General features: G+C 47.1%; 1 protein-coding gene across 9 annotated transcripts in view; it reads right to left on the bottom strand.

Moving 5' to 3' along the window:
* The window catches only part of LOC110533377 (rap guanine nucleotide exchange factor 6), a 150790-nt gene that overhangs the window by 88071 nt on the left and 50535 nt on the right, over positions 1 to 12184 (bottom strand). For 7 of the 9 annotated variants that reach the window (XM_036989732.1, XM_036989735.1, XM_036989733.1 and 4 more), the window contains one exon: positions 9807 to 9824. The exons of the other annotated variants lie outside the window; for them this stretch is intronic. In XM_036989732.1, coding sequence (XP_036845627.1) covers positions 9807 to 9824 — 18 coding nt within the window. The remainder of the gene's footprint in view (positions 1 to 9806; positions 9825 to 12184) is intronic. 9 annotated transcript variants of the gene reach the window in all.

Genomic DNA, 12184 nt, shown 5'->3' with positions numbered 1-12184 from the left:
GCGCATGCGCATAAGAGAAAGTTTAACCACAATATCAAGAATACAAGCAGTGAAGCTAACTTTGTGAATACACTTCAATCAGACAGACATGGGAAGAGACAGGCCTGTTTTCACAACGAACATGGCCAATATAATGAAAATACAATATCTCCATGAGGTAAAAGGTCAAACTGCCAACGCAGACAAGCAGCACCCTGAAGACGTTTGCCTAATTCAACAGTCCAGACATCAGGGTACCGAAGTCAGACAACTGGTCTCTCACTACAGACAGTGCTGCTGGCTTCTGTAGACTTCATTAGAGGAAGGAAGGTATATACAGTACACCGTACAATGTCCAACCGTGCTCCGATCAACAACACTCAGATAGGAATTATAATGGGCGCTTAAAGTGTGTGTGTGTGTGTAGGGAAATCTTACACGTGGGTCATTCTCCCTGCAGTGGTTAGGAGAGTGACAGAGGCGAGACGGAATTACTCAGTATCCCTGAGCCATAGGACGTCTCAGTGAGCACTGAACAATCACACACGCACACACAAACTGCTTGGCTTGTGTGTGTGTGTGTGTGTGTGTCTGGTTGGGGGTAGTGCTTTACATATTTCAACCTATTTTTATTTTTCCACCACTCATTTGCATTTATTTTGGCACCCTGTCTATTTCATAAAAGGCAAAAATAATGATGAAAACAATTGATTCTCCTCATGTAATCTTCCCCTCAAATACCACCTCCCACCACAGTGAACACAGAATGCCACTATTCTAATAAATGGCGTTTAACATGAAACAGGTTGCCTCTGGTCTATTCCTCGTTATATAACCCATATTATACAGTATAATCCCACCCTTGAGAGTCCAGACTGCCAATAATCCTTCCGCTTAAACAGGCCATATTAATGGATGATGACTCCATCTTGTACTTGGCCGTCACAATGCTTTCATGCTGCACAACACACAGAACGCCAGCAGACCACTGTTCTGGGAGGGGCTATACTGTATTGTACTACACTGTGTACAGGTCTAGGGCCTTCCCACCCAGTACCTGTAGGTGGAAGGAGAGAGACAGCGCAAAAGCACGAGAGAGCGAGCAAGCGAGAGAGACACGAGAGGGTAGCTAAGAGGGGGAGATGAGCGATATAGAGGGAAGGGGATGAGAGAGAGGGAGAGGGAGAGGGAGAGAGGCTGAGAGGATAGCTAAGAGATGAGAGAGAGGGGAGGGGATGAGAGGGTAGCTGAGAGGAGGAGATAAGAGATGAGAGAGTAGCTGAGAGGAGGAGATAAGTGGGCAGGGAGAGAAGAGAGGAAGGAGTAACAAGAGGAGGAGGCTGAATTCAAGTTAAGTTATTATCACGTGCACAGGTACAGTGGAATGCCTTTCTTGCAAACTATTTCCCAACAATGCAGTAATCAATATCAGTGTTACTAACAAAAAAAATAAGTAGAAAAAAAGAAATGAAAAAAAGAAATAAGAACATGAAAATAAGTAAACTAGCATATATACAGGGTCAGTGCCAATACCCTATTTACAATGTGCTGGAAAAAGGAGAGGTTGAAAATGACCATGAATTCGCCCGCCAGCTGTTCTGCACATGATCTGAGAACGTACCCTGGAATATTATCCTGCATGTCCCCCAGCTGATCTGAGAACGTACCCTGGAATATTATCCTGCATGTCCCCCAGCTGATCTGAGAACGTACCCTGGAATATTATCCTGCATGTCCCCCAGCTGATCTGAGAACGTACCCTGGAATATTATCCTGCATGTCCCCCAGCTGATCTGAGAACGTACCCTGGAATATTATCCTGCATGTCCCCCAGCTGATCTGAGAATGTACCCTGGAATATTATCCTGCATGTCCCCCAGCTGATCTGAGAACGTACCCTGGAATATTATCCTGCATGTCCCCCAGCTGATCTGAGAACGTACCCTGGAATATTCTCCTGCATGTCCCCCAGCTGATCTGAGAACGTACCCCGGAATATTATCCTGCATGTCCCCCAGCTGATCTGAGAACGTACCCTGGAATATTATCCTGCATGTCCCCCAGCTGATCTGAGAACGCGGGTCGGCGGGGGCCCCCCATGTACGGCTCGGTGTTGTTTTTGTCAAAGCATGCATAATCAAATGCATTGAGTTCGTCTGGTAGAGAGGCATCGTTGGGCAGATCATGGTTGGATCTTCCTTTGTCATCCATGATGACTGGAGCCCCTGCCACATGCGACGGGCGATGGAGCCTGTGTTATAGGATTCCACCTTGTTCCTAGATTGTCCTTTTTCCCGTTTGATGACTCTGGAGGTCTTAGCGGGACTTCCAAACCAGCCCCTCAGCCCTGGCAACTCACCGGAGGACCCTCAGCCCTGGCAACTCACCGGAGGACCCTCAGCCCTGGCAACTCACCGGAGGACCCTCAGCCCTGGCAACTCACCGGAGGACCCTCACCACTAGCAACTCACCGGAGGATCCTCACCACTAGCAACTCACTGGAGGACCCTCTGTTATCATGCGTTGCTGATGAAACTCTGAGGGTGACTAAGAGTGGTGAGGGGATCAAATCAACATATCTTAACCAAGCAGAATGAAACATGTAGCCTTTGGTATATTGCTCTTTATATAACCCATATTATACAATATAAACCCACCCTTGAGAGTTGAGACAGCCAATCATCCTTTTGTTTAAACAGGCCATATTAAATGGTTTGTACTTGGCCATAACAATGCCTTTCTGCTCCACTACCCACAGAACCACCATGAGTTCCAGCAGACCACTGTTCTGGGCTGTGCTGTCCTGTACCTTACTGTGTTGTGTTGTGTTGATCTGTACTGTGCTGTGCTCTCCTGGATTGCACTGTGCAAGGGGAATCAAAAAAACTAATACAATTCACATTTAAATAATAAAACAAGCATGAAATTCAAATGAGAATATTCCCCGTTGTTTTCGAAGATCTAAACAGTTGGGAGGCATTTCATATGTTCATGTGTCAATCAGTCAAACGAATACAGGTGGCTCAAAAAAAAAACAACGCGGTGCGTTATGGGATACAACTTCGCTCTGAAGCCAGCAGTGTAGCTGATTCGGTCAAAGTGGCTATTGGAGGGACAAATTAGCCCCTACACACTCCATCATTCTCACTACCTCAGCTTTGGGACACTTGTGCATAGAGTGGAGGTGCACGTGAACGTACACATGGAGGGGTGAGGAGGAGGGGGTGATTTGGGATTCAGCCAGAGAAGAGAGGATGGGGAGGTGAGGGGCAGGGAAAGGGAGAAGATAGGGAAGAGAGCAGAGATAGAGGGGAGGAGGCCTGGAGGGAATGTGCTGTTTGTGTGTGAAGGTGCAGGAGGAGAGGGTGGGGGGCTGCTACTAGAAAGCATGTCTGGGACCGGTGATCCCTGAGCTCCAGGGTCAAGTCCCTACCTGGCTTCAGCTACCCCAGCTCCATAGCACTAAGTGGGATGAAAATATGAGCCTCCCCTGGAGCTGGGGGAAGGGAGGAGGGGGGAAGAGGGGGTTTCAGCAAGGTTGTCATCCTAGCTATGATGACGTAAACCCTCAAATTAGCTCCAGAGGCAGCAGCAGTGGTACATTCAGCACAGAATGAATGATAACATTTAGATTAAGTCTTGCCTGGACTGTAGCCTGCGCTATATTTTCAGCTCCTAGATCCACTCCCCATGGCCGGGTACAGTACAGGAGACTATGCTGCTTCTCACATGTTTCACAACACATTTTCTCTCCAGGGCTTACACTTGTATATACTGGTAGTCAGCGTGCCTGGCCTGATTACAAAGGTCTTGTTAGAGCTACTGTGTTCTTATTGTGGTATATCAGAGCAGTTGATTACAGCTGTGTTAAAAGCCTTGTACTGTTTGTATAATGGTACATCAATGCAGGCTGATGTGTTGTGTTAGCCTGGAGTGCTGGGGCTGGGGGGTTAGAGGTGGTGGTTGGTGGGCTGAGAAGGAGGTGCTGAAAGGAGGGAGGGTAGTTCCAGAAGAACTGAAATGATAAATCACCCATCAGCCTCAGGGCTCAGTGGAGGAGGAGGATGAGGAGGAGGGAGGTGAAATCCCCAGAGGTCTCCTGTAATAGCCAGTCCTCCTCTGCCCCCAAACCACACTCTTCATCTTCACCCTCCAATCTCCCCTGACCACCACACAACCCGTCTCTATCCCTCACCCCGCAGACAGTTCAACTCTGACAGTGGGGCACATCAAGACCGTCATGGTTAAATGTGCCAATAGGATGAGATGGAATAACAAGAGAAACAGGTTAGTGGATGTGTACCACACAACACGTCACATAGCAGACAAGGACAGAAGTGGGGCAAGACAGAGGTCATCAAGTTCACCTCTAGAAGATGACGAGGGTCTCCGTGACAACAACAAGTCATCAACCATCCCTTTACAGCATGAAGTCATCATGAGACATCCCAATATCCTCATGACCTACAGAACCTGGCTGGGGGAGGAGATGTGTAAATGATCTCTGGGATCAGGACAGACAAAGGCCCTCTATGTGGCGCAGCCAGCCAGCACTTACGCATCTCTACTGGCTGATCAACTCAGAGTCTGATGATCATGAGACTCAAGTGCACACAGAGGCAATATCAGCTGAGACCTGATGATCAGCCAATAACTGACTAGCTGCAAGCGCTAAAAGCTAACCTCAGCCGCTAGGCTACGTTCTATTAGCCAAGGATGTTTCCACACGTAGATGCTAACTCTAGCTAAGGAGAAGAAGAAGAGAGGCCCAGCCAGCAGCAGACGTCTTGTAGACTGACAGGAAGTGAAATATCACAAGCCATCGACTAGCCTAGCGACCTGGTTCTGCTGCCTTCTGTAGCTGGGTGTCGTGCACCAAGACAAAGCAGAGACTTGCAGAAGTGTGATCATCGCTCTTCAACTGTACGAATGCAGCCTAGTCATTCTATTCAGGCCAAGTTGAGACATTCGTGACCCAGTTACCAGACCATGTCTCATAGAAATGTAATGATCCATGGAATAGTCTCTTAGAACAGCCAGGAAAGCACTTAGAACATGATTCTGAAGGCCAAGGGAGGTGATATATCCCTCTATGGCGGTGTGTGTGTGTGTCTAGCAGGCAACCGATGCACTAATAAAGTGGGGCAACTGAGTCATCATTTCAGCATTCCTATTAAATCCCATTATGCATCATAGTAGAATTCCTCCCAGGTTTCTGCAGGCTGGTCATATTTCAGGATCAATGACAGTCAATGTCAATAACAGGTCAGTGTAATCAGCAGGTCACACACACACTATTGTCTGATATACCCAACACATAATGAGTTGCTTGGACTCACTCTGTGTGCAATAATAGTGTTTAACATGACTTCTGAATGACTTCCATCTCTATACCTCACACCTACAATTATCTGAAGGTCCCCCAGTCAAGCAGATAATTTCAAAACACAGACTCAACTACAAAAAGGTCAGGGAGGTTTTCCAATGCCACAAAGAAGGGCACCTTGTGGTAGATGGGTAAAATTAAAACTTAAAAGCAGACATTAACACTTTGGTGGGTCTATCATTACACCCAGTCACTACAAAGATACAGGAGTCTTTCCTTTTATACATTAATTTAACCAGGTAGGCCAGATCACCTTTATTTAACCAGGTAGGCCAGATCACCTTTATTTAACCAGGTAGGCCAGATCACCTTTATTTAACCAGGTAGGCCAGATCACCTTTATTTAACCAGGTAGGCCAGATCACCTTTATTTAACCAGGTAGGCCAGATCACCTTTATTTAACCAGGTAGGCCAGATCATCTTTATTTAACCAGGTAGGCCAGATCACCTTTATTTAACCAGGTAGGCCAGATCACATTTATTTAACCAGGTAGGCCAGATCACATTTATTTAACCAGGTAGGCCAGTTGAGAACAAGTTCTCATTTACAACTGCGACCTGGCCAAGATAAAACAAAGAAGTGCGACACAAATACATAGTTACACATGGGATAAACAAACATAGTCAATAACACACTAGAAACATCTATGTACAGTGTGTGCAAATCTAGAAGAGTAGAGAGGTAAGGTAATAAATAGGCCACAGAGGCAAAATAATTTTCAAATTAGCATTAACACTGGAGTGATAGATGTGCAGATGATGATGTGCAAGTAGAGATACTGGGGTGAAAAAGAGCAAGAGGGTAAGTAATAATATGGGGATGAGGTAGTTGGGTGTGTTATATACAGATAGGCTGTGTACAGGTACAGTGATCGGTAAGCTGCTCTGATAGCTGATGCTGAAAGTTAGAGAGGGAGATATAAGTCTCCAGCTTCAGTGATTTTTGCCATTTGTTCCAGTCATTGGCAGAAGAGAACTGGAAGGAAAGGCGGACAAAGGAAATGTTGGCTTTGGGGATGAGCAGTGAAATATACCTGCTGGAGCGGATATTTGGGGGGTTTGTATCATTTCATTTACACAACATGCCTACCACTAAATAAGCAAATTATATATATATGATTGCTGGTGTACAGCAATCTTTAAGTCATACCACAGATTCTAAATTGGATTGAGGTCTGGGCTTTGACTAGGCCATTCCAAGACATGTAAATGTTTCCCCTTAAACCACTCGGGTGTTGCTTTAGTAGTATGCTTAAGAGACTTGTCCTGCTGGAAGGTGAACCTCCATCCCAGTCTCAAATCTCTGGAAGACAAACAGGTTTCCCTCAATACTTTTCCCTGTATTTAGCACCTTCCATCATTCCTTTAATTCTGACCAGTTTCCCAGTCCCTGCTGATGTAAAACATCCCCACAGCATGATGCAGGCACCACCATGCTTCACTGGGGGGGGGGGGGGGGGGGGGGGTTGTGTTCTCGGGGTGATGAGGTGTTGGTTTTGCACCTGACATAGCATAGCTCAATTTAAGTCTCATCTGACCAGAAAGTACTTCTTCCACACGTATGGTGAGTCTCCCACCTGCCTTTTCGCAAACACCAAAAATGTTTGCTTATTTTTTTCTTTAAGCAATGCCTTTTTTCTGGCCACACTCTTCCATAAAGCCCAGCTCTGTGACTTAAAAAGTGTTCCTATGGACAGACACTCCAATCTCCGCTGTGGAGCTTTGCAGCTCCTTCAGGGTTATCTTTGGTCTCTTTGTTGCCTCTCTGATTAATGCCCTCCTTGCCTGGTCCATGAGTTTGTGGTGGTCCTCTCTTGGCAGGTTTGTTGTGGTGTCATATACGCAATTTTTTTAATAATGGATTTAAAATGGTGCCTCGAGGGATATTCAAAGTTTCAGATATTTTTTTAGAACCTAACCCTGCTCTGTACTTTTCCACAACTTTGTCCCTGACCTGTTTGGAGAGCCCCTTGGTCTTCATGGTGCCGCTTGCTTAGTGGTGTTACAGACTCTGGGGCCTAACAGAACAGGTGTATATATTTTAAACAAGTATTTTTTATTTTATTTTCACTTCACAAATTTTGACTATTTTGTGTATGTCCATTACATGAAATCCAAAATAAAAATCTATTTAAATTACAGGTTGTAATGCAACAAAATAGGAAAAATGCCAAGGGGGATGAATACTTTTCCAAGGCACTGTATTAGAGTCAGATGCTCAGTTCTCTAGTATATATATATATATATATATATATATATATATATATATATATATATATATATATATATATATATATATATATACACACAGTGCCTTGCGAAAGTATTCGGCCCCCTTGAACTTTGCGACCTTTTGCCACATTTCAGGCTTCAAACATAAAGATATAAAACTGTATTTTTTTGTGAAGAATCAACAACAAGTGGGACACAATCATGAAGTGGAACGACATTTATTGGATATTTCAAACTTTTTAACAAACCAAAAACGGAAAAATTGGGCGTGCAAAATTATTCAGCCCCCTTAAGTTAATACTTTGTAGCGCCACCTTTTGCTGCGATTACAGCTGTAAGTCGCTTGGGGTATGTCTCTATCAGTTTTGCACATCGAGAGACTGAAATCTTTTCCCATTCCTCCTTGCAAAACAGCTCGAGCTCACTGAGGTTGGATGGAGAGCATTTGTGAACAGCAGTTTTCAGTTCTTTCCACAGATTCTCGATTGGATTCAGGTCTGGACTTTGACTTGGCCATTCTAACGCCTGGGTATGTTTATTTTTGAACCATTCCATTGTAGATTTTGCTTTATGTTTTGGATCATTGTCTTGTTGGAAGACAAATCTCCGTCCCAGTCTCAGGTCTTTTGCAGACTCCATCAGGTTTTCTTCCAGAATGGTCCTGTATTTGGCTCCATCCATCTTCCCATCAATTTTAACCATCTTCCCTGTCCCTGCTGAAGAAAAGCAGGCCCAAACCATGATGCTGCCACCACCATGTTTGACAGTGGGGATGGTGTGTTCAGCTGTGTTGCTTTTACTCCAAACATAACGTTTTGCATTGTTAACAAAAAGTTAAATTTTGGTTTCATCTGACCAGAGCACCTTCTTCCATATGTTTGGTGTGTTTCCCAGGTGGCTTGTGGCAAACTTTAAACAACACTTTTTATGGATATCTTTAAGAAATGGCTTTCTTCTTGCCACTCTTCCATAAAGGCCAGATTTGTGCAATATACGACTGATTGTTGTCCTATGGACAGAGTCTCCCACCTCAGCTGTAGATCTCTGCAGTTCATCCAGAGTGATCATGGCCCTCTTGGCTGCATCTCTGATCAGTCTTCTCCTTGTATGAGCTGAAAGTTTAGAGGGACGGCCAGGTCTTGGTAGATTTGCAGTGGTCTGATACTCCTTCCATTTCAATATTATCGCTTGCACAGTGCTCCTTGGGATGTTTAAAGCTTGGGAAATCTTTTTGTATCCAAATCCGGCTTTAAACTTCTTCACAACAGTATCTCGGACCTGCCTGGTGTGTTCCTTGTTCTTCATGATGCTCTCTGCGCTTTTAACAGACCTCTGAGACTATCACAGTGCAGGTGCATTTATACGGAGACTTGATTACACACAGATGGATTGTATTTATCATCATTAGTCATTTAGGTCAACATTGGATCATTCAGAGATCCTCACTGAACTTCTGGAGAGAGTTTGCTGCACTGAAAGTAAAGGGGCTGAATAATTTTGCACGTCCAATATTTCAGTTTTTGTTTGTTAAAAAAGTTTGAAATATCCAATAAATGTCGTTCCACTTCATGATTGTGTCCCACTTGTTGATTCTTCACAAAAAAATACAGTTTTATATCTTTATGTTTGAAGCCTGAAATGTGGCAAAAGGTCGCAAAGTTCAAGGGGGCCGAATACTTTCGCAAGGCACTGTGTGTGTGTATATATATATATATATATATATAAATAATTACTGAGAGAAAGACAGAGAAAGAGAGATTGGTGCAATGGTTGAGTTTTAGTTTCAAAATGATGATACAAGTTGATCTACACTATATCATGAGAGCACCAAGATGGGACAGTGCCGATGGTCCTTAAATCTCTTTGCTTGGTAATATCACTACTTTCACAACTAGCAAACCTCTTTGATGGACACCTTCTTTGTCTATCTGAAATACTCTAGTAAGGGCTTTAGACCAACTAGAGCTCAAAGCACATTACCCTCAAGTCCTTGGTCTTCTGCTCGTAAATAGCACACAAACTACTTTATGTCCATTTGGCAAGTCCTATCATCACATATTGCAAGTCGAGTATGCAGCCAGATGTATCCAATCACTGACCTTTAAAGAGCATGTGCATACACCAGCATGACTCACACATCCACATACAGAAGGGAAAGGTAACATGCACCGCCACACACTCAGTGAAGAAGTCAAGGTTCCCACGTACCTGGTTATCCACATAATCCTGAGGAAGACCACATCAAGCACCAGGAATGGATAGGGGGGAGGAAAAGAGCGCACAAGAGAGCGAGAGAAAGGCCGCAAGAGAAAGGGCGAGAGAAAGGGCGCGAGAGAGAGCGAGAGAAAGGGCGAGAGAAAGGGCGCGAGAGGGAGCGAGAGCGAGAGGGCGCGAGAGGGAGAACGAGGGAGCGAGAGGGAGCGAGAGCGAGAGGGCGCGAGAGGGAGAACGAGGGAGCGAGAGGGAGCGAGAGCGAGAGGGCGCGAGAGAGAGAGAGAGGGCGAGACAGGGCGAGAGAGAGAGAGAGGGGCGAGAGAGAGGGCGAGAGGGCGAGAGAGAGAGGGCGAGAGGGCAAGAGAGAGAGAGAGAGAGGGCAAGAGAGAGAGAGAGCGAGGGCAAGAGAGAGAGAGAGCGAGGGCAAGAGAGAGAGAGAGCGAGGGCAAGAGAGAGAGGGCGAGAGAGAGGGCGAGAGAGAGAGAGGGCGAGAGAGAGAGGGCGAGAGAGAGAGAGGGCGAGAGAGAGAGGGCGAGAGAGAGAGGGCGAGAGAGAGAGAGGGCGAGAGAGAGAGGGCGAGAGAGAGAGGGCGAGAGAGAGAGGGCGAGAGAGAGAGGGCGAGAGAGAGAGGCCGAGAGAGAGAGGCCGAGAGAGAGGGCGAGAGAGAGGGCGAGAGAGAGGGCGAGAGAGAGGGCGAGAGAGAGGGCGAGAGAGAGGGCGAGAGAGAGGGCGAGAGAGAGGGCGAGAGAGAGGGCGAGAGAGAGGGCGAGAGAGAGAGGGCGAGAGAGAGAGGGCGAGAGAGAGAGGGCGAGAGAGAGAGGGCGAGAGAGAGAGGGCGAGAGAGAGAGAGAGAGGGCGAGACAGGGCGAGAGAGAGAGAGGGCGAGAGAGGGAGAGAGAGAGGGCGAGACAGGGCGAGAGAGAGAGGGCGAGACAGGGCGAGAGAGAGAGAGGGCGAGACAGGGCGAGAGAGAGAGAGGGCGAGAGAGAGAGGGCGAGAGAGAGAGAGAGAGGGCAAGAGAGAGAGAGAGGGCGAGAGAGAGAGAGGGCGAGAGAGAGAGAGAGGGCGAGAGAGAGAGAGGGAGAGAGAGAGAGAGAGGGAGAGAGAGAGAGAGAGAGAGAGGGAGAGAGAGAGAGAGGGCGAGAGAGAGAGGGCGAGAGAGAGAGGGCGAGAGAGAGAGGGCGAGAGAGAGAGAGAGAGGGCGAGAGAGAGAGAGAGAGGGCGAGAGAGAGAGAGAGAGAGAGAGCGAGAGAGAGGGCGAGAGAGAGAGAGCGAGAGAGAGCGAGAGAGAGAGAGCGAGAGAGAGAGAGAGAGAGAGGGCGAGAGAGAGAGAGGGCGAGAGAGAGAGGGCGAGAGAGAGAGAGGGCGAGAGAGAGAGAGAGAGAGAGGGCGAGAGAGAGAGAGAGGGCGAGAGAGGGCGAGAGCGAGAGAGGGCGAGAGAGAGAGAGAGGGCGAGAGAGAGAGGGCGAGAGAGAGAGAGAGGGCGAGAGAGAGAGAGAGGGCGAGAGAGAGAGGGCGAGAGAGAGAGGGCGAGAGAGAAGGCGAGAGGGCGAGAGAGAGAGAGGGCGAGAGAGAGAGAGGGCGAGAGAGAGAGGGCGAGAGAGAGAGGGCGAGAGAGAGAGGGCGAGAGAGAGAGGGCGAGAGAGAGAGGGCGAGAGAGAGAGGGCGAGAGAGAGAGGGCGAGAGAGAGAGGGCGAGAGAGAGAGGGCGAGAGAGAGAGGGCGAGAGAGAGAGGGCGAGAGAGAGAGGGCGAGAGAGAGAGGGCGAGAGAGAGAGGGCGAGAGAGAGAGGGCAAGAGAGAGAGGGCGAGAGAGAGAGGGCGAGAGAGAGAGGGCGAGAGAGAGAGAGAGGGCGAGAGAGAGAGAGGGCGAGAGAGAGAGGGCGAGAGAGAGGGCGAGAGAGAGAGGGAGAGGGCGAGAGAGAGAGAGAGAGGGCGAGAGAAATACAAGATGTCAGGAGGATCAACAGAGGACATTTACATTTTAGTCATTAACTTTTGACTGTCCACTGTAAAGGCATGTGTCTGCTTTCGCCCCCCACCCCATGTGAGCCATCTGCAGGACATAGAATAGGCTTCATGGGTATGGTAGTTCAGTGTGGAGTAAATGTAGGATACAGGCATGAAATCTACTTATTCTGCAATGTTTCATTCAACTTTCAACACTCAAGATAAACAATTGTGACAACTATTTTGGGGGGGGAATAAACAAACCAGTAGATATACTTTTACAGAGTAAATCCACTCTCCTTATCCTCCGCTATTTGTATTCCTGGACACATTGCTAGCTATAAACCAACATCTCAACCACACAGCTTTTAGACGGTTACCTACCACACAACAAGTACTTCATTTAACACTTTTACAGTTTCAC

This window comes from Oncorhynchus mykiss, chromosome 10, assembly GCF_013265735.2.
Source record: "Oncorhynchus mykiss isolate Arlee chromosome 10, USDA_OmykA_1.1, whole genome shotgun sequence".
In the NCBI taxonomy this organism is placed as follows: Eukaryota; Metazoa; Chordata; class Actinopteri; order Salmoniformes; family Salmonidae; genus Oncorhynchus; species Oncorhynchus mykiss.
Note: the sequence above shows the minus strand (reverse complement) of the source record. Positions and strands in the feature narration are given on the sequence as shown.